The following is a 19,734-nucleotide window of genomic DNA, read 5'->3' as shown; positions in this document are numbered from 1 at the left end:
TCATGATTTTATCTTTTAAAAAGATGTATCCTTTAACAACGGGTTAAGACAAACATTGTAAAAGTCCAGCTGCACACGCAGGGAAAGTGAGAATCTCTCTTGGATTATTCATTCAACATTTACTAACCACCAGTATGTGTCAGGGTGTTAGGGATACAAATATGAATAAGGAAGACCAGTTCCTTCCTCCCAGAGTTCATGATCTAGTGAACTTCCCAGTCCTTAGTATTGATTCATGCATTCACTCGCTCTGTCACTCTACAAATATTTATTGAGGCCTATTGTTAGTACTACAACTTGGTCACATTTGGGTTGAATTCACTTTTCAACCCGATCTTCATGTCTTACTAACATGTTCAACAATGTTGCTGTGGGGAAAATGTGTTGTACTTCAAGCAACGTTTTGCTGATCAAGTAAAAACCTTAGTGACATTTCCACAGCTTTCTCAAATAGAAGAGGTCAAGGTCCTACTCTCATAAATTCTCATCAGTACAAGATTAGTAACGGTTTACAAATGAATTTTTGACTACTCTATTGGATTGGGAACTGCCTATGTTATCCATGGACTGCACAGATTCTTCCAGTGATGCTGTTATTGCTAAGAATGTTTGTTTCTCAAAATTCTTCTATGAAATTTCCTTCAAATGTGGAAGTACATTATTGTGAATACTTCAGTGTAGAAATCCATCCATTTAAGGATGATTTGATTTTAGAAAGAGTCAAAAGTCTTTTGGAAAGAATTTTGGTGTATTGGACAGATATGAGACTAAGGATCGAAAATGATAAGGTTTTAGATGACCTCCTTTCCATCTTCAGTCTTTTACCACAAGAAAAGTAGAAATCATCCAAAAGCTTTTTGGTAATTTAAAGCACATAAAGTATTCAGTATAAAGTACTAACTGGAATTTCCACTTGGGGCCTTCCAATTCTGCTCCCCCCACATCATTTACCAGTGGGTACCACTATTAACATTATGATGTATATCCACACCAAACTATTTAGGAGTTTATAAGGATAGATGTAAATACACTAATCACACATATATTATAAAAACCTAGAATCCTGTGATACATATTCGCCTACAATTTTCCTTTTATTCATAACCATCATGGGCATTTGGTATATATAAAAAAGTGATATTACAGATCAGAGTGTTATCACTACACTTAAAAGACCTGAGGTGAGTGCAACTCATGCCCATGGATTCTTCAGCTAGTTTCAATGATCAGCATTTCTCACGTCTCCCTCCTGATATTTTTTGCAGTATCATTTAAAAGTAAGTTGTGCATACCATGACATTTCACCTTAAATCTTTTAGTGTGCATCTCCTTAGCAAAAAAAAAAGACATTTTCCTATAAAATCACAATATTCTTTCAATGTCTAAGAAAATTTAAAAAATTAAAAATAATAATAAAAATTAAAAATTAAAAATAAAATCCAGTCCACATTCAAATATCCCCAGTTATACAAAGGCAATTTTCTTAGTTGTTTTGTTACATTATTTTAAGACCAAAACTGATTCTAGTGATATACATTTGATTTGGTATTTTTGTTTCTTCAGTCTCTTTAGATTTAGCTCAGATACCCTACTTTCTTTTCATGACAGTGAATTTTTGAAGAGTCTAGTTTAGATGTCTTATAAATTATTGTGCTATATTCCTTTCTTTTAAACTCAGGTTTATTAGGATATAATTTATATGTCCTTTTTAGTATGAGTTTTGACAAATGCATTCAGTCATGTAATCGCCATGATGTAGAATACTTTTAACTGCCCCCAAAGTTCTATACTGTCTGTTTGCAGTAAACCCCTCCCTCCTACCAGATTCTGGCAACCACTGCTCTATTTTCTGTCCCTACAATTTTGACTTTTGGGGAAAGTCGTATACATGGAATCCTACATAATGTAGCCTTTTGAGTCTGACTTCGTTCACATGCTAGAGACTTTGAGTCTTATTGTGTGGATATACCAAAGTTTGTTCACCAGTGGAAAATGTTTGTGTGTAGTTTTTGACAGTTGTGAACAAAACTGCTATAAATATTTGCATACAGGCTTTTGTGTAAACATATGTTTTCATGTCTCTTTGGTAAACACTTAGGATTAAGATTGTTGGATCATATGGTAATTGTGTGTTTAATTTTATAAGAAACTGGCAGCATGTTTTCCAAAGTGGCTACACTACCTTGCATTTCCACATTCATTATAGTTTTGGTTGTTCCACATCCTTGCCAACACTTGCTATGCCAATCTTAAATTTTAGCCATTCTAAGTAGGTGTGTGGTGGTATCTCATTATGAGTTTAATTTGAATTTTCTTAATGAACAATGATATTGAGGACTATGTTTCAGGGGCAGGAAAGTCAATGATATTTCCAACTGAATGTCATTGGAAATATCCTACCCCACCAAAACATTAAAGTCATCTCCTTATTGTCTTTTTTTTGTTTCTTCCCTTTAAGCTGTCTCTCTTTTGGCTGAGATTATAAACCAAGTCCTGATGCCTGTCTCAGTCTAGTCAAAAGCCTGCCAGAATTGTTCAGTCCTGAAATTTTTTACTTGCTTGTCTGGATTAGAGTTTCTCTACCAAAGGAGGGGAATGAGTTAAAGTTAGGAATTGTTTGGTATTTCTCGAAAATTATTATCAATGGTAGCATACAAAAGTAGCTTTATCTCTGTCTCTTGATCTTTCTCTTTCACATACATACCTACAGACCTAACATAGTCTCTTGATCTCACTTTCTCTTTCACATACATACCTACAGACCTAACACAGTCAAAGGTGGTTTCACAGTAAATGTATTCCATGCTCATGTTTTATCTTAGAAACTATTATGTTCCTATTAATCCACCCTTCAAAATTTCTATTCAGAGTAATCATTCTCCAATTGACCTTAGCAAATATTCCCTATAGTGTGTCTGAAAAGCACATTATTAATTTTCTTCATAGACTATTCTCCAAAACTACGTCTGTAAGAAGAGACTATGAAGTATATCTCAATACTGCTGAGGTATATTCTGGTACAGAAAGGCACAATCAGAAATGAGACATTTCAGGGGTGAGGAGAGGCTGGTTGGTGATAAAAGTAGATGAAATAGCATGAAAATGGGCAATACAACTTAAAGTATGTTTTAGGGTTAATTTCCCTTCGAATTAAAGTTTCTTTAGAAATAACAGATTTTCTTGCAGTTCTTTATAGATTCTCATCACTTTCCAATGACTCTGTGTTCCACGAATCTTTTTAGTGAAGATTCTAATATACTTTAGTGCCCTTAACACTTCCAAAGTAAATTTTCTTCTTTCATTTTTTTTTAATTTATAAGAATGTGTAGAGTGTTGGTCATAGGGAGAATATTATTTATCCTTTAATGGTTGACATGGCAAACGGCTGTATTAATTTTAGAAATAGAGTTCCTCTGGATCCACAGCTCATGGGAACAGCACCTATCACTATCTGCAGTTTTGTTACCTGTAGGTAAGTCAGCCGTAAACACCTTCGATCTGTAGCCCAATAAAGATTCAAGTTAGACCTGACTCACTGATGTTTAGGGATGCCAATTTTTATAAATATGGAAGAAAATAGGAGGAAATATACTGATTTGTTAGGGAAAATTTTTGGCAAAAGAATGGGGATTGGGAAGAAGACACATACACACACACACACACACACTTACTTCCAACATAAGATTGAAATGAATGTAGAAAGTAAAAGGAAAAGAAGTCATAATAAACAGCATGCTTCCTATAACAGCAGTTCTCAAGCTTTTTGGACCTATTCCCCTGAAGGGAGCAAAAGACCCTAACACCCGTATTTTCTCATTCCCATTATTAGGTGGGGGTGGAGGAAGTGACCCTTAATAGCAAGTGTTGCTGAACAACCAGATTTTAGAGAAGACTATGTTTACATCTGTTTTCACAATTGAGTTATAGACAATATAATTTTTAATCCCTGTATCCTAGTCTTAACATTTAATTAGTGGGAAAAAATGGACTCCAAGTAGGTTTGATTCATTTGCATCACAACATACTGTATGCATAACTGAACAAACACACAAAAAACTAAATGATAAGCAAACAGTAATGTATAATTCAAAAGCAAGTAGAACAGAATTGAAACCCAAAGCTACTCAAGATAACACAGGTGATACACTGATAAAGTGTCCTTCCAGAAATTTGAGGGAATTTATGTAATTTATGAGGTTAAACAGAACAGATTCCAAAAACATTTCTTCCACTGCATTCACACTTAGGTATGACTTTAACTTTCTATTTTAGAGAGGAAAAATAACTTTAAAAAAGTACTTTATCATCCCTTTCTATATCCAAAGAGAAATATTCACTCCCTGAGTGGCGACAAAGAACAACCTCTCATCACTTGGCTAAGGGGGCAACATGAGGCAAGAAAATCTCATAATCCAGGGATTAATGAAGCCAGCAGTATCAGATGGAGGATCAGAGGAGAGGTGAGTTATCTGGCATCACCACACCTGCCACCCTTCCTCTGTCTCCCACCTGCCCCAGAAAGGATTACACCTTGAATGGTTCTTTTAATCTCTCTAGTATTGGAGTATGATTGTTTTTATCTCTGGAAGGTGAGATAAAACCCATATTATATAGGAAATGGGTTAGGAAGGGGCAACTTGCTACAAGTAATCAGATTTGGGAATGGAGCAAACCAATTTGGAGCACAGACAATTGGCTGATTTTTATACCGATACCACAAATTGTTACCATGTAGAATATTGGCTTGTCATTTGAGTCACTAAAAGTAATTATAATTATCTGTCCTATGTTTATTGTGAGCACAGCTGTAACATTCTAAAATTATATAATAAGAAACAAAAATGTTATTAAATTTAGGAGGGAAAAGCATTAAATTGTTTAGGGAATCATGTAACTTAATTCTTCTTTCTACTTTTTTTAAATTGAAGTATAGTCAGTTTACAATGTTGTGTCAATTTCTGGTGTACAGCACACTGCTTCAGTCATACATGAATATACATATATTCGTTTTTATATTCTTTCTTTCTAAAGGCCCTGTTTAACCAGTTGAAAATGAGAAAATATCAGTTTTAATATAGTAGATAGCTGGGCATAGACGGAGTTGAGGGAATATGATGGTAGAATATTTTTGTGTTGTATTAATTTCATTTAAGTAGAGGGAAAGATATATATATATATGAATCTTAAGCAAAAAAAAAGTAAAATAAACCCTGACATTTGCCTCAGTTATCACATCAATTTATGTAAAAGCGAGAGAACAGTGAATTCTCTGTATTAACTCTTGGTTGTTTCCTTTCATGAGCTTGAATTAATCTTTGGAGAGTTATGGATAATTGATTTTTTGCCTTTTTTTGTTTTCTGTTAAATTACATGAAGTCTTAGTTTCCACAGGACTGTGTTTGGTGAATATATTTTCTATTCCCACAACAACAGACTACCACAAGTGGAGTGATTTAAAACGACACCTTTTCACTATTTCATAGTCCTGTAGGTTGGAAGTTCTGGCGTGGGCTCAGCTGCATCCTCTACTCCATTTCCCACAGGGCTGAAATCGAGGTGTCTGCGGGGCTGTGTTCCCTTGGAGTTCAGGGCCTTCTTTCAAGCTGATGCATTGTTGGCAGAATTGAGAATTCTATAGGATGGAGGGCTGGCCTTCTTGCTGGCCATCAGCCAGGGGCTACTCTCAGTTTTGGAGGCCACCAGCCATTTCCTGCCACAAAGCGCTCCACAACATGGGAGTTTGCTTCTTCAAGGCCAAGAGTACAGGATCTGCTGTTGCTGTGAATCTCCCTGATTCTGACTTTCAGGTCTTCTTTCAAAGATTTCACATGATTATATCAGGCCCACCCAGAATAATTCCCTTTAAAATGCAAGTGATAAAATATAATAAAATTTAAAAATGAAACTGATGAGCCATTTTATGTGCTGGTGATTCAAGAGTAAACAAAGTAGGGCTTAATTCTGATTGAGGTGATAGTGAACTGTGATAACTGCTGTGAAGAAAATGAACAGAGTGGTGTGACAGGGTAACCAGGGAAGAGCTTTTGTGACAGGAGGTGGTACCTGGGCTGAGACCTGGAAGATGAGCATGAATCAGTCATGCGAAGAGCTGAGGAAGGAACAGTAAGGTAAAAACGGAACTTTTATCTTGGGCCTGAAACAAACTATTCAAGAGGACAGATGACCTCCTGAAGGGAGTTCTCTGAAAGCTAGCTAAGTTGTTTCTCTGCTTTTGGCTTTCAGTATCGCAGCAAAAACGCAATTTGATAAGGGATTAAATTTATTGAACGCCTGGGGTGTTACATGATTTCCAGACACATAAAACAATGTCTTCTGCCCCTAGAGTGTCCTTCTTGGCCATTCATTGCACCTTTATAATCAGTGGGATCAATGGCACATTAACTGTTCTACTTTTATCACTGGTGCCATGGGATGTTTTAGCCATTTATAACAACCATCATTACCCAACTGCAAGCATGAAAGCCGTTTATACTTGGGTGTGTTTTTATAGGCAAATGTGAATTTTAAAGTGTGTACATACATTTCACCTCAGCAAAGAAGAAAGAAAAGGCTTTTCTTTTAAACCATTTTCAATATTTTAAATTTACATACTGGCTTTCAGGGTGAATCTGACCATGTAATAACACATATCTACCCTAAGTTTGAATTTTATTCAAACATGTATATATTTTATATTATACAATCCATTATTACACCACAATGTTATCTGTTGAAATAAGTTATATGAATATACAAGTTGCTGTTTTGGGGTTCTTCATTTCTTCCCTATCCAGCATCCCCTCCTCTACCTAATTCATAAGCAAGTTACTAAATCCTGAAAATTCCATGTAAGAGATGTTTCTCAATCCCACTTCTACTTCATTATCCTCACCATGATTGCCTTAATTCATGCTTTTAAGGCCCATCCATTGACCCTCTGAACAGTCTTAACTGGTCTTCCTGCTAAGAGCCTCTTCCTCCTCTAGTCCATCTTCTATAAGGTTGCCAGATTATCTTCCTAAAAACTGAACAGAGTCCATGTCATCATGGAGTTTACACTCTAGTAGAAGAGACTGAAAGTGAAAAAAAATGACAAAATAAACGTGATGAGATATAAAGAAAATAAAAGCAAGGTAAGAGGAAAAGTAAAGGGGTGTGTAATTTAATTTTATTTCTTTAACTGAGATATAATAGACAAACAGCAATATAAAATTTAAGGTGAACAGCATAAGGAGGGAGTGATTTTTGATAGGATAGTGACATTTGATTACGATCGTTAATGCTTTCCAGCCAAAAACCAACAGGAACACATCCATAGTCAAACCATGTTGGGTTTATTAACTTGTTACAAACAGGCACATAGTACAATGTGATGAAATGTGGAGAGTCTCAGTAAGAAGGTGTAAAAGACTTATAGGATTTTGGCTTGTGGTTGGTGATTTTGAGGAAAGTTCAAGGCTTTGGTCTGGATTGGATGCTGTCAGGAAGGAGCGGTTATTCTATGGTTGGATATTTTAATAATTGTTATCTAGAAGGTAGGAACAGTGGAGCAAGGCTTAGGTTGTAATTGGTTAAGAAAGAGTAATCACTTATATTAGGCAGAATGTTCATTTTTGTGGTTTGGAGAGTGCTGTGTTCAGACATTACGAAGGCATCTTATTTTGTCTCATTTATTATGGTCACAGAGTGGCCACATCTGATGTTGAAGTTTTGTGATATTGTTTTTTGTTCAACAGAACACACAAACCTAGTTAAGAATGCCAGTAACACCAAGGCCTAGTGAATAGTACAGGCCAGCTCCTGGTTGTTCAGGCTGCTTTCTTTTTTCTAACAAACTGCTATAATTGTCTCTAAATTGCAATTTATAACTCTTACTCATAATTCTGTTTCCTGAATATTTAGAATACGTATCAGTGTTATTATTTAGGGTAATGAGTTCTTAAACTCCTTATATCTCTGGTGACAATATTAGTAATGTACTTAATCCTTACTAAAACATATGAAAGCCTCTGCTACATGCTGTGGTAGAGAGAAAAGCAACCACCTGCTTGTGGCTGAATGGCTCTGGAACTGGAAATAAGAACGGGTGCTGTGAATTTCAGAATCCACTTCAAAAGTCTCAGAGTCACTTGCTTCATCTCTGAAAACAAGAAGCTGTAGTTAGATTTTGTGTGTAGTTCTAATAGGTCTGCATGGTGCCAGGCTGTCTATGTAGTAATCACATGGGGAGCCTGGTAAAATCAGGTAGAGATTCTAGGGCTCCAACTCCACAGTATAAATCAGCCTAAGTTTTTGTGATTCATTCATGTTGTTTCCCTCCCTTCCTCCCTTCCTTTTAATTGCTTAGTAGTATTCTATCCAATGAGTATACCAGTTTGTTCTACTGATGGACATCTAGGTTTCATGTTCATTTTGCTGGTCATGAATAAAGCTGCTATTAATATTTTTGTACAAGTCTTTTTGTGGATATATGCTTTTCTTTTTCTCAGATAAACAAATACCTGTAAGTGGAATTGCTGGGTCATGTGTGTTTAATTTATATGAAACTAATTGGTCCACAATTTTGACAGAAAGTAATAAAAAGGCTTAGAATACCCTCTCCTTTTGCTCAAAGTGTAGGCTGGAAGAGATGCGAAGGATTTCCCTTCCTCACCAGTGAAGCTCTGGGGCCCTGGAAGATGCTTCTAAAATCAGAGGGATGAAGGCTGTGTGGATAATATCTGTAGGGAAATGTAGTTTAGGCAGTGCATTGAAAAAAAATATATATATATATAAACTCTTTCGTGAATCTTTGCCTCTAGGTTTCTTGGAATCCCATCTTACTGTGACTAAACTCAGAAAGGGAGATGTCTGAATGTTTGCAGATCTAAAATAAGTCATTCCTGACAAAGAGGGCTCTATTAGCAAAATTTTGATGGTATGTCGGTGAAGGCTGGGTGTGGCGGGCCACTGTGGTGGGAAAGTCACATAAGCTTAAACAGTGGTCCCTAAGCGGGCAGGCCTTGAATCTTGCAATATTGCTTCCTCAGTCAGGTCTCTCAGTTATCTTAAGTAGCTTAAAAAAAAAAAAAAAAAATCGGCCACCTTCCACCTTTCAGCAAGTAACCAGGCTCCACTTACAGGAAAACAGAGACCGTTTGAAAAGAACTCTTTCAGTTTCTTGTCAGAAATGTCCACCTATCTGTATTTATCCTTGATCTAGCCTTTCCTCCTTCCTTCCAGACACAGTGAAGACGGTATCCCTCCCAGCGTCATCACCATTCCATCTTCTCAGGGGTCTTGTGTGATCTTCTCGCATTTTCGCGCCTCCTTTATACCCGCTCATTCTCTTCAGCTTCTTCAATTCCTCCCTTGCGGAAGCCATTCGCTTTCTCCCTTGTGAAAACTAACCCTTCAACACCAGGTAACACTCTAGATACTGCCTTATCTCTATGGTCTCATTACAGTCAAACCTTCCAAAGGGTTGTCTGCAAAGTATACTTCCTCTTTTCTTTCTCACCTGGGTCTTCAGAGTCCCCCTAGAACCGTTCATCACATAGCAGGCACTGCACAATCATTTTTAAAGTACTGTATATGATGGATGGACAGATGGGGACTCCGAGGGTGCAGGCAATAAAGTCTAGCGCCCTGAGATACTGGGTGACTCACTAGGTTGAGAAGCTGTTTAACTTTCTGGCGTGTAAGGATAATTTGATATACACTTTCATTTTGACATAAAGTTATGGAAAGTCAGTAGTCGGCCTCAAGCAACAAGTATGAAAACAAGTGGCGAAACGGAGCGGCGCGGCACTACTCATTAACCCCTCACGGGAGAGCACGGGTCCGCACCAGCCCAGGGCCGCGCATCCGCCACTCCACCCGGGGGGCCGCCGAGGACCCGGGTCGGCCTTCCGGCGGAACCAGGCTTACCCTTCCCTGGTGGCTCCGGTCTCTGTGTCGGGAGGTGGGGGTGAGGGAAAGAGTCGAGCGGCTCCCGGCCAATGGCAGTTCTTGAACTTACACCTACAGACGTCAGCGCGGCTGTGCAAACGGATGTCACACAGCTGGCTCGGAAGCGTCTCCTCCCGCCCTACAACAGGGGCGTGGGCTCCGCGAAACCTTGGGCGACCGGAGGGAGGGGCGCGCGCCGTGCCCCGCGAGCCCAGCACCCTCGCCGGCCCGCCTCCCAGCAATCCCTGCCTAGAGGCTGTCCCGGGTGAGCAGCCGGACGCCCGCGCCCCCACCCCGAGCGCGCCTCCGCCGCGGCTCCGCCCCCTCCTCGAGCGGGCCGCGCGCTCCTGCGGCTCTGAGCTGTGTCGCGGGCACGCGCGCCACCGGCGGAGCCGCAGTTAAAATGGTCCCAGCCGGACCCCGCGTTACCCCTGCCGCTGCACTGACTGACTGAGTCGGCGGGCCAGGCTCGGACTGGTCGCCTAGCCGGCAGGCTCGCTCCCTCCGTCGCGTCCCCAAAGCTCGCGCCCATCGTTCTCCCGGCTTCCCGGGGCAAAGCATGTAGCCCCCATCGGGCGCCGGGCCGGCCCGCAGCTGACGCCCACCCCCCACCGTCGCGTGTGTGCCCGTGTGTGCGTGTGTGTGCGCAGGGCGGGCGACCCCGCCGCGGGCCCGAGGTCGAGCCAGTGAGAGGCCTGCCCCGCTGCCGGGAGCCCGGCTCTCCGGGCCTCCCTACTTCCCTGTCCCGGTCCCCCTCCTCGGGGCCTTCTATATGGGCCACCTTCTCTCGAAGGAGCCGCGTAACCGCCCGAGCCAGAAGAGGCCTCGCTGTTGCAGCTGGTGCCGCCGCCGCCGCCCTCTCCTCAGGCTGCCCCGCCGGACCCCAGCCAAGGCGCCCCCTCAGCCGGCGGCGCCCCGGAGCCGGGACTGCTTCTTCCGCGGGCCCTGCATGCTCTGCTTCATCGTGCACAGTCCCGGCGCGCCCGCCCCCGCCGGCCTAGAGGAGGAGCCGCCGCTCTCGCTGTCGCCGCGGGACGGGGCCTACGCCGCGGCCGCCTCCTCGCAGCACCTGGCGCGGCGCTACGCGGCCCTGGCTGCCGAGGACTGCGCTGCCGCCGCCCGCCGCTTCCTGCTATCCTCGGCCGCTGCCGCCGCTGCCGCCGCCGCTTCGGCCTCGTCGCCGGCCTCCTGCTGCAAAGAGCTGGGGCTGGCCGCGGCCGCCGCCTGGGAACAGCAGGGCCGGAGCCTCTTCTTGGCCAGCGTGGGGCCCGTGCGCTTCCTGGGGCCGCCCGCCGCCTTGCAGCTCTTCCGGGGGCCGCCGCCGGCCGAGACCCCCACGCCCCCCGAAATGGTGTGCAAGCGGAAGGGGGCCGGGGTCCCCGCCTGCACCCCCTGTAAGCAGCCCCGCTGCGGCGGGGGGGCCTGCGGCGGCGGCAGCGGCGGCGGCGGAGGAGGAGGCCCTGCGGGGGGAGGCGCCTCGCCGCCGCGGCCCCCCGACGCCGGCTGCTGCCAGGGCCCGGAGCAGCCACCTCAGCCTCTCTGCCCCTCGCGCTCCTCTCCCACTTCAGAAGGTGCCCCGACAGAGGCCGGCGGGGACGCTGTCCGAGCGGGGGGCACCGCCCCCTCGCCCGCCCAGCAGCAGCAGCAGCAGCAGCAGCAGCAGCAGCAGCAGCAGCAGCAGCACGAATGCGGCGACTCGGACTGTCAAGAACCCCCCGAAAACCCCTGCGACTGTCACAGGGAGCCACCCCCCGAAACCCCAGACATCAACCAGCTGCCGCCATCCATCCTGCTCAAGGTGGGTCTGGGCGAGTGGCGCAGGGATGCGCGCTTTCCCCCAACCCTGGCCTCCGCCTAGGTTTTCTCTCTCCTCCCTCTAAGCGCGGAGGAGGGGGTTCCCTGACAGCCCAAGACGTCCAAAGGGGAGACTGGGAAGCCAATGGGGAGGATGCTCATGGCCTGTGTTTTGAAGTAGAAAAACTTGGAGTCTACTGAGTGTCATTTAATAGCTTGGGTCTGTTGCACACAATTCAGGGTTCATCTATTATTAGATTCCCAGCCCAGTGGTTTGGAAACTACTCATAGGTTTTGTGTGAAGTTTTTTTTTTTTTTTTGTAAGTTGAGCAGTTTACACTTACTAGCAGTTTACACTTACTTTGTATGTTAGTGTTTGAAAGTCTTCGAACAGTACTTTCAGGTTTGATAGCTGCTAGTTGATGTCAATAACAGTTAACTTTTATTGAACATTTACCATGATCAGGCACTGTGCCAGAGCTTTATATACATATTATCTCATTTAATCCTTCAGTTAATGCTGTGAGAGAAATACTGTTCACCTCCTTACTTTATACATGAAGAAACTGGTATTTCAGTGCCAAGTGCTTTCAGTTGTTAAGTCAGGCAGAAGTGGTCTTTGCTTTTATGGAGCTTACAAGCTAGTGGTGCTTGAAGAGGTTGAATGACTTGCCCAAGGTCACAGACAGACAGTAATGGGCAGATCTGGGGAATTTAGGCCTGCCTGACTTGAAAACTCTTTTATTATGCTATGTTTTATTGCCTTTATATATTTTAACCCTTACATAACAGCATACAGATTACCAGAAGGTGAAGACAAAAGTTTTTTTTTGTTGAGGGGATGGATGGAGAAGAGGTAGGTGTCCTGTGGGAGCTTTGTGTCACTTTCAACTACTAAGTAAAATTTGCAATTTTGTCAGTGCTAGTGATAAACTTAATTATGTGACAGTTTGTAGTAAATTAGTATTAAAAAGTTATTTTTTCCTTATTTTTTCCCTTCTCTCCCACCCTCACCCATGCAACTCTCTGGAGCTTAGTAAATATAAACCTCCATTTTCAGTGTGGACGATATTTAAAACTAACCAAAAGAATTTGGCTACTTTTATTGTTACTGAAGTAACTGTCATCAATTATAATTGTTATTGTCAACAATATATTTTGATTAGACTTTTTACATGTTTATAACCCTGTGTGTTTGGATCTTTATTATGATACAATATTCTTGTAAATAATATAGTAAAGGAGTGGGGAAACTTAACTTTTCCTTGTATCAAAATGAGGTGTATTTTTGGAGGAGTAATTGCCGCCTCTATATGTTCAGGGTGTGCATTTTAGGGCAGAGGGAACTTTCTTCAATCCTTTAAATTAGTAGATGATGTGAACAAACTAAATATCAGCAAATATTTGGTATAGAGGTTTGATTGCTATCTTGTTATCTGGCAAGTAAGACTGTTTAAAAATAAAACAAAAACCAGGTACTTACTACTTTCTGCCTAAATCATTATTTCATGAGGTGGAGAACATTTTAATATAAAAACAAACAAAAAGGAGTAAGGATGTGATTTCATAATAAATACAATTCCTATAGAATAAGTTTATTTTGTCTGCTACATTGTTCTTTTTCACATTTTTCCTAGGAACTGTTGAAAACTTGGTTTAAGGAACATTTGGAAATCACTCATTGGACTTCCCTTGTTGTGTTGGATTATTTAGACATGTTATGTAGATTTCCGTTACTTGTATCAGAAACTTGGATAAAGATACTCTGTGTGGGTTTCATGGTTCTAGTGGTTTTCGGCACAGAGTGAGTTGGACTGTCTGGAATGAATTGAGATAGAAGGTTTTCAGTGTTTACCGAAGCTATTACCCCCATTAGAAAGTATGCCTTGATAATGGGTCGATAGTAATAATTGTATTGCTACATCCTTTGTACCAGAAGTTACTATAGTTGCAGAAAAAGGGGATGTGAAGGGAAGAGAGTTTGGAGGAAAGTGAGGAAATGTGTTTTAAAGGGTGTTTTTAGGGAAGTTGACTCAAACTACCATACTTGCTTATTTTTTTCTAGGTATGGCAAAAGCAGAACAAAAACTAAAATCTTTCTATAGTGATTCATAGGCAGATTTTTGGTTCAATATCAAAACCTTTTTAAATTTTATTTTTATGTAAGTTATAAGTATTACTTGCTTTAAAACATTCAAATACTGTAGGCAGAGCAAAAGTCTGCCTTGATTCACCCCTACCCTACCATCTAGTTTCATTTACAGAGGTAATTATACCACTGTTACCAGTTTAGATTGTTCTTCTAGACCTGTACTGTGGGATACAGTAGGCTCTAGCCACATGTGGCTATTTAAAGTAGTTAAAATTAAATTAAATTTAAAATTCATTTCTCAGTCACAATAGCTGCATTTCAGAGATCAGTAGTCATGTGTGGCTGGTAGCTACTGTACTGGACGGTGCAGATCAGAATATTTTTATCATTGTAGAAAGCCTGTGTAAAACTTCATAACATCTTTCATAAATAGCATCAAAATGTACAAGTTCTGCATTTTTTTCATTAACAGTATGATTTGGAGTTCTTTCCTTATTGGTGAGTATATCGTTTCCTTCATTTTTTTAAAACTATTGTATAGCATCACATAGTGTTATACCATACTGTATTTATTTCTCTATTAATGGATTTTTCCAATTTATGCTAATAGATGTTTTCTTTGCACGTGTGGTCATTTTTTTTTTTTTTTTCTTAGAGTGGATTGCAAGAAGTGGAATTTCAAGGTTGAAGAATGTGAATATCTGAAAATTTAGGAAGTCCTTTCTAATTGTAGGAGCTGTGTAAAAATGAAATGAATTCTTTCTTGAAATAGTGAGCTTCATTGGAAATCATAATTATGTAACTTCAGAACAGGAAGAGACCTTTGAGGTCATCTGGTCACTCCCTACTTCTTAGGCATGAAGGAACAGGCCTGGAGAAGTGAAATGATTACCCCAAGACATTTTACATAGTGAATGGCAGATCCTGGGCTGGAACTCCACTCAGTGTTTTCAGGTCTAGAGATCTTTTCAGTATATGGTGTAAGAGGGCTTGAATAATCTCTCAGAGATTTTATGAAAGAGATTCCTGAATTCGGAGGTAGGGGGAAACTTATACCAGCCAACTTCTAACCATTATGAGTCAGAGGCTAATTTTATAATTGGGTGTGCAGGGTTGAATTGTGTCTTTAAATACAAGAAATTTGAGAAGCAGGGAATGGCTCTTCAGAGGTCAGCTTTGGGAATAGCATTTTCTTGAGTACTTAAGCCAGTTACATTTGATCTTTGACTGGTTAATGGATTTTTTGGGATCAAATAAGCTACCTTCAGTCTTTGCTACCTGTTGCCTTTATAACTTTAAGCAACCTTACCTACTGATATCACAATTAGATTTTTATATACTGAAAGTACAATAACAGTTTTATCAAGTGATAGCAATGGAATATTTTTCTTTAAGTAGTTGCTATTCAAGTAACTGGGTATTTTGAGATCTACATTTAAATTTTAGAGGCTTTGTGTGCTGTATGTTTAGATGTTTTGCTCTCTGTCAGCAGACTGTTCCTTTCCAAAGGAAACCAGGTCAGAGACTCAGAATCCATCACCACCATTAAAAAACTGCTTCACCGTGTGTGCATCTCTGACTGTGTCAATAGGTATTAAATCTGTTCTTTTACAGCTCTGTTACCCACAGGTTGCTTTAGTGATCAAGGAATTTTTATAAGCAAAATATGCTTGGAAGGAAGGCTTATGTGCCTGATCTGTTTTTTTCAAATATGAAAACAAGGATAAAAGCAATGGAAATAGGACTCAAGAAAAAAAGTAATGTGACTTTTAAAAGCTTTGAATGTAGTTTTCTAGTGGGTAAAAGGAACTAAGTTACATGTAGCATTTCATAAATGCTTTGACTTAAGGCTCCAGTGCCATATAAATTCTAGAAGTTATGTCTCTGGAGTTTTAGGGATGATTTTAGCCAGTGCTGAAATGGAGTGTCCTTAGGAAGTCAGGTTCAAGATTTTTCTTTGTTGAAGAATGCCTAGTAATCTTGGTTAACTTAATAAGATCAGGCTACCAAAAGGTAAGACTTGTGTTCTTCTCATTTGAGAAGTCTATAAATTTTGGTGCCTTGTAATAAGTAGCTGTCAAGGGAGTAACCTTTACCGACTTGGGATACCAGGTTATATAAATCATAGGGAATGTAAGGGAAGATATGTGAAGGCAAATATGGAAGTATTTAATACTAAAATAATAGTTTCTTAGAAAGTTGCTTACCTTTGATTAAATATCCTATTTTATACTTAGCAACAATCTTGAAGCAACAAACATATTATCCAGCACAGGGAAATATAGCCATTATTTTGTAATGACTTTAAATGGGGTAGGAGAAGCTAGCAGCAGTGATGGGAGATTGGTTACATGTGCAGTCCCTCACTCTGCCCTCTGAGATGGTCTTCGAGCTGCAATACCCAATAACAGTGAGTATACTTAGTATCCAGATCTTAGCTTCTACATACCATTTGCCGCTAAAAAGAGTCTGTTCCTTGAAGAAATGACTGATTCCAGGGCTGAAACAGGAAAGCATAGGATGAGCCTAGAATATTTTGTGCCAGAATGCAAGGAAGTGCTCAGAGAATAATGGAGATATGTCAGAAGGACCCATCATTTCATAGTGTTTCCTCCCAAAATACTTCAAAAAAAAAAAAAAAAAAGACTCTTGGGTTTTATTGAATTCTGTGACTGGCTGTGGAATAAAACTTGTTTTTGTGTGAATGTCTGACTTTGCTAGAGACTAACATGCTATGTAGTAATAGTTGGAATTTGATTAGTTTGCTGTGTTTTAAATTTTAATAATTAAATTGTGAGAAATTATTTTAAGTTGTAGATGAGGAAGTAGTTTTAGAATCTGTGACTTCCCTTTGGCTGTATGGTTGGAAAAGTACCAGAAATTAATGTTTTGTGTCTCTGTTTTTCTAAATGGTGCTTTATTCAACAGACTATTTAGTACATTTTACTTTCAAGCTTTTGGCAGACAATGCTAAGTAGAATATTTAAGAAAGAGGCAAAATATGATGTACATGAGAAAAAAATTGAAAAGGCCAAAAGAGTTGAACTGACACATAGGAGGTAGTCAATGTGAAATAGCTACATAGATTTACTTCTTTTCATGTATTTCTGTAACTTGCATACAACCTGCATGCTCATAAACCTTAACTCCTTTTTGTAGTAATGTCTGATAACAAGATCTCTTCATCAAGAAATGAAATAGCCAAATGTAGGTTTTGGTATATTTGATTTTTAAGTACTGTAATATTCTGTGGGATGTATATGGTCAAGTATTAAGCAACAGTGCATTCTCTGAAAGTTTCTTTAGTCTGAAATATCTTCTGATACCTCATACCAATGCCCCGGTCAAAAGTAGAATCTTTCAAGGCTTAGTAATTCTTGGATATTGACCTGGTAGTGATTAGTTCACATTATATCAGTAATATGACTTGTACATTTTCTGCTAATTAATAGTTTAGTTCTATTATCCACAGCTGCCACTAAAGATCAAGAATATTAAGTTTGTTTTTCAACCCAGGTCCCGACTAGAAGTCACTGCTGTTTCCCAACATTCGTTATCCTTATATTCTTTTTAGTAACAGAACCCACTATATTCTAGCTAGACACATTACCACCTAACTAGAGACTATTTCTCAGCCTCTCTTATGGGTAGGGGGTGGCTATGTGACTAAATGTTAGGTAATAGGATGTGAGTGGAAGCAATATATACAACTTCCAAGTTACACTATAAAATGCAGCTACTTGTCCTTTGCTTCCTCTTCCCTTTTCCAGGGCTAGACCACCTGGATTAAAAGAGTAAGTCATCTTCAACCCTATAAATTAAGGTAGTGATGAAAGAGCATCAAGCTGTGAGATGATAGATCCCTGGATCTTCTGCAGCCTTAGAATACCTACTTGGCTTAGACTTCTGTCATGTTCAAGCTGTTGCTAATAGTCCTGTGTTAAAGTAAGCAATTTCCTGGCTTGATGCAAGTGCCATCTCAATTTTTTTTCAGTGTCATTTTTTCTCTTTTTTTATTTAACAAAAATGTTGTTCCAGGTCAATCCTTTATAGACCTGTGTTCCCTTTCTTCAAAGCAATCTTTGAAATGCTCTTTCTCTTGAATCTCAAATTATCCAAAAATAATTCAGAAATACCTTTGACTATATAATCTTAAAGCCAGTTAACAACTCTCATGTCTTAGAGTCTCTCACAGAAGCCAAGGGACATGCGCACAGATGTTTGTTAAATGAGTTAAGAAAACAGCATGGAGCAGAGTAGTTCCTTTTTGAGGAGTTAGGGTATAGGTAAGATAGCATTTTAATGATAGAACCAAGAGCAGGAATATTTAAACATATGTTGGTTATCTATTTCTGTTTAACAAATTACGTAGTTTAAAACCACAAACACTTATTATTTCATATTTTCTGTGGATTAGGAATCTCTCTGTTGCTTAACTGGGTCTCTCTGATCAAAGGTCTCTTAGGAGGTTTTAATCAAGCTTGAGCTACTTGACTGGGGCTTGAGCACTTTTGCCCAAGCTTACTCCCTTGGTTGTTGGCAGGCCTCAGGTCCTCATTGGCTGTTGGCCAGATGCTTAAATTCCTTGCCATGCCATGTGGACTTCTCCATAGGGTTGATCACAACGTGGTAGCTCACTCCCTAGGAGCAACAGAACCAAGAACACCCCTAATGAAAGCCACAGTTTTTTTTAACCTAATCTCAGAAATAACATCCTATTTCTTCTGCCATATTGTGTTCATTAGCAGTAAGTCAGTAAATCCAGGTTACACTCAAGAAGAAAGGATTACACAGATGTAAATCCAGGAGATGGGGTCACTGAGGGCAATTTTGCAGGTTGCCTACCACAAACCATATGCAAAGTATATTAAATATGCTTTGATATTTCAGCTTAGTATTTTGCTTTTTTACTTTTATCCGTCTTTACTGGTACTGGTTTTATCTTCCCTTTACCCACTTATTAAATTTCCTTTCCTCTGAATAAATAAGACTCATTTAGATCCACTTAAATATAATCAATTATCTGCTGATTATAACAATCACTTCACTTTCACAAAAGAGAAGAGTAAGGTTCAAAGAATGTGCTATACAAAGTCAGACATATTTTAAACAAGGTGTTTCTTTGTTCCAGTGACCATGTTCCATATATCTTCTACTTGTTAAGGGACAAATTAGCCCTTTAAAACCATGTAGTCCCTTAACTGTAAACAAATGATGTAGTCTCCCTGAATCTTCATTTTCTCGTCTGTGAAATGAGGAAGACGGGCATAAAAATATTCACAAGAGAGGGACTTCCAACTTTGGCTATGAAGAGTTTGGTGAATCCTTTCCAAACCAAAAAAAAAAAAAAAAAAAAAAAAAACATATAAATTACCAGGAAAAATTACCCCAAACTAATTTGGGCTTTGGAAATTGACCAAAGGCAGACAACAAATTGAGACACATTTATTCTCAGGAAAACTACTAGAACTTCAGGTAAGAAGAGTGGAAGTCTACACCACTCCTTCACGAGGCCCCTACTGTGCCCCCTACTCTGGTACCTTTGGCAAAAATCAAGAGTTTGGAAAACCAGCAGTCTTAGGGTAACTTAGTTTGGGGCAATGAGTAACAACTTGTATTTGTCCACTAAAAGTGATGAGCTTGGTAGGAAAAAAATTGGGAAAATCCACATATTTGCAGGTCTCAAGATTGTGGTGCCATTTGGGATGAGTGGGGAACCAGCCAACAATTTAATAGGCAGACCTTGGAAATGAGAGGACTGTAAAGGGATAATAAGCTCTTCACATATCCTTGGCTTACTGTGAAACTATGTACACGGACAGGGAAGACTTGAGAGTATCCAGCAGAAGGCAAGAGCCAAAGCAGACTTGAGAATTGGCTAAGCCTTGAATGTGCTGTCTCCATCACATGCTCAGGTT

The 19,734-nt window shown here is 40.2% G+C and overlaps 1 protein-coding gene across 3 annotated transcripts in view; it reads left to right on the top strand.

Moving 5' to 3' along the window:
* The first annotated feature begins 10,281 nt into the window (after positions 1 to 10,281).
* FBXL17 (F-box and leucine rich repeat protein 17) overlaps positions 10,282 to 19,734 on the top strand; it is a 439,173-nt gene continuing 429,720 nt past the window's right edge. Inside the window, exons 1-2 of one of the 3 annotated variants that reach the window (XM_032476466.1) lie at positions 10,293 to 11,563; positions 11,594 to 11,728. In XM_032476466.1, coding sequence (XP_032332357.1) covers positions 10,703 to 11,563; positions 11,594 to 11,728 — 996 coding nt within the window. In that variant the 5' untranslated portion in view covers positions 10,293 to 10,702. Of the gene's footprint in view, positions 11,729 to 19,734 lie in introns of all 3 variants that reach the window. The other 2 variants (XM_032476467.1, XM_006195859.3) reach the window with 2 other exon arrangements.

This window comes from Camelus ferus, chromosome 3, assembly GCF_009834535.1.
Source record: "Camelus ferus isolate YT-003-E chromosome 3, BCGSAC_Cfer_1.0, whole genome shotgun sequence".
In the NCBI taxonomy this organism is placed as follows: Eukaryota; Metazoa; Chordata; class Mammalia; order Artiodactyla; family Camelidae; genus Camelus; species Camelus ferus.
Note: the sequence above shows the minus strand (reverse complement) of the source record. Positions and strands in the feature narration are given on the sequence as shown.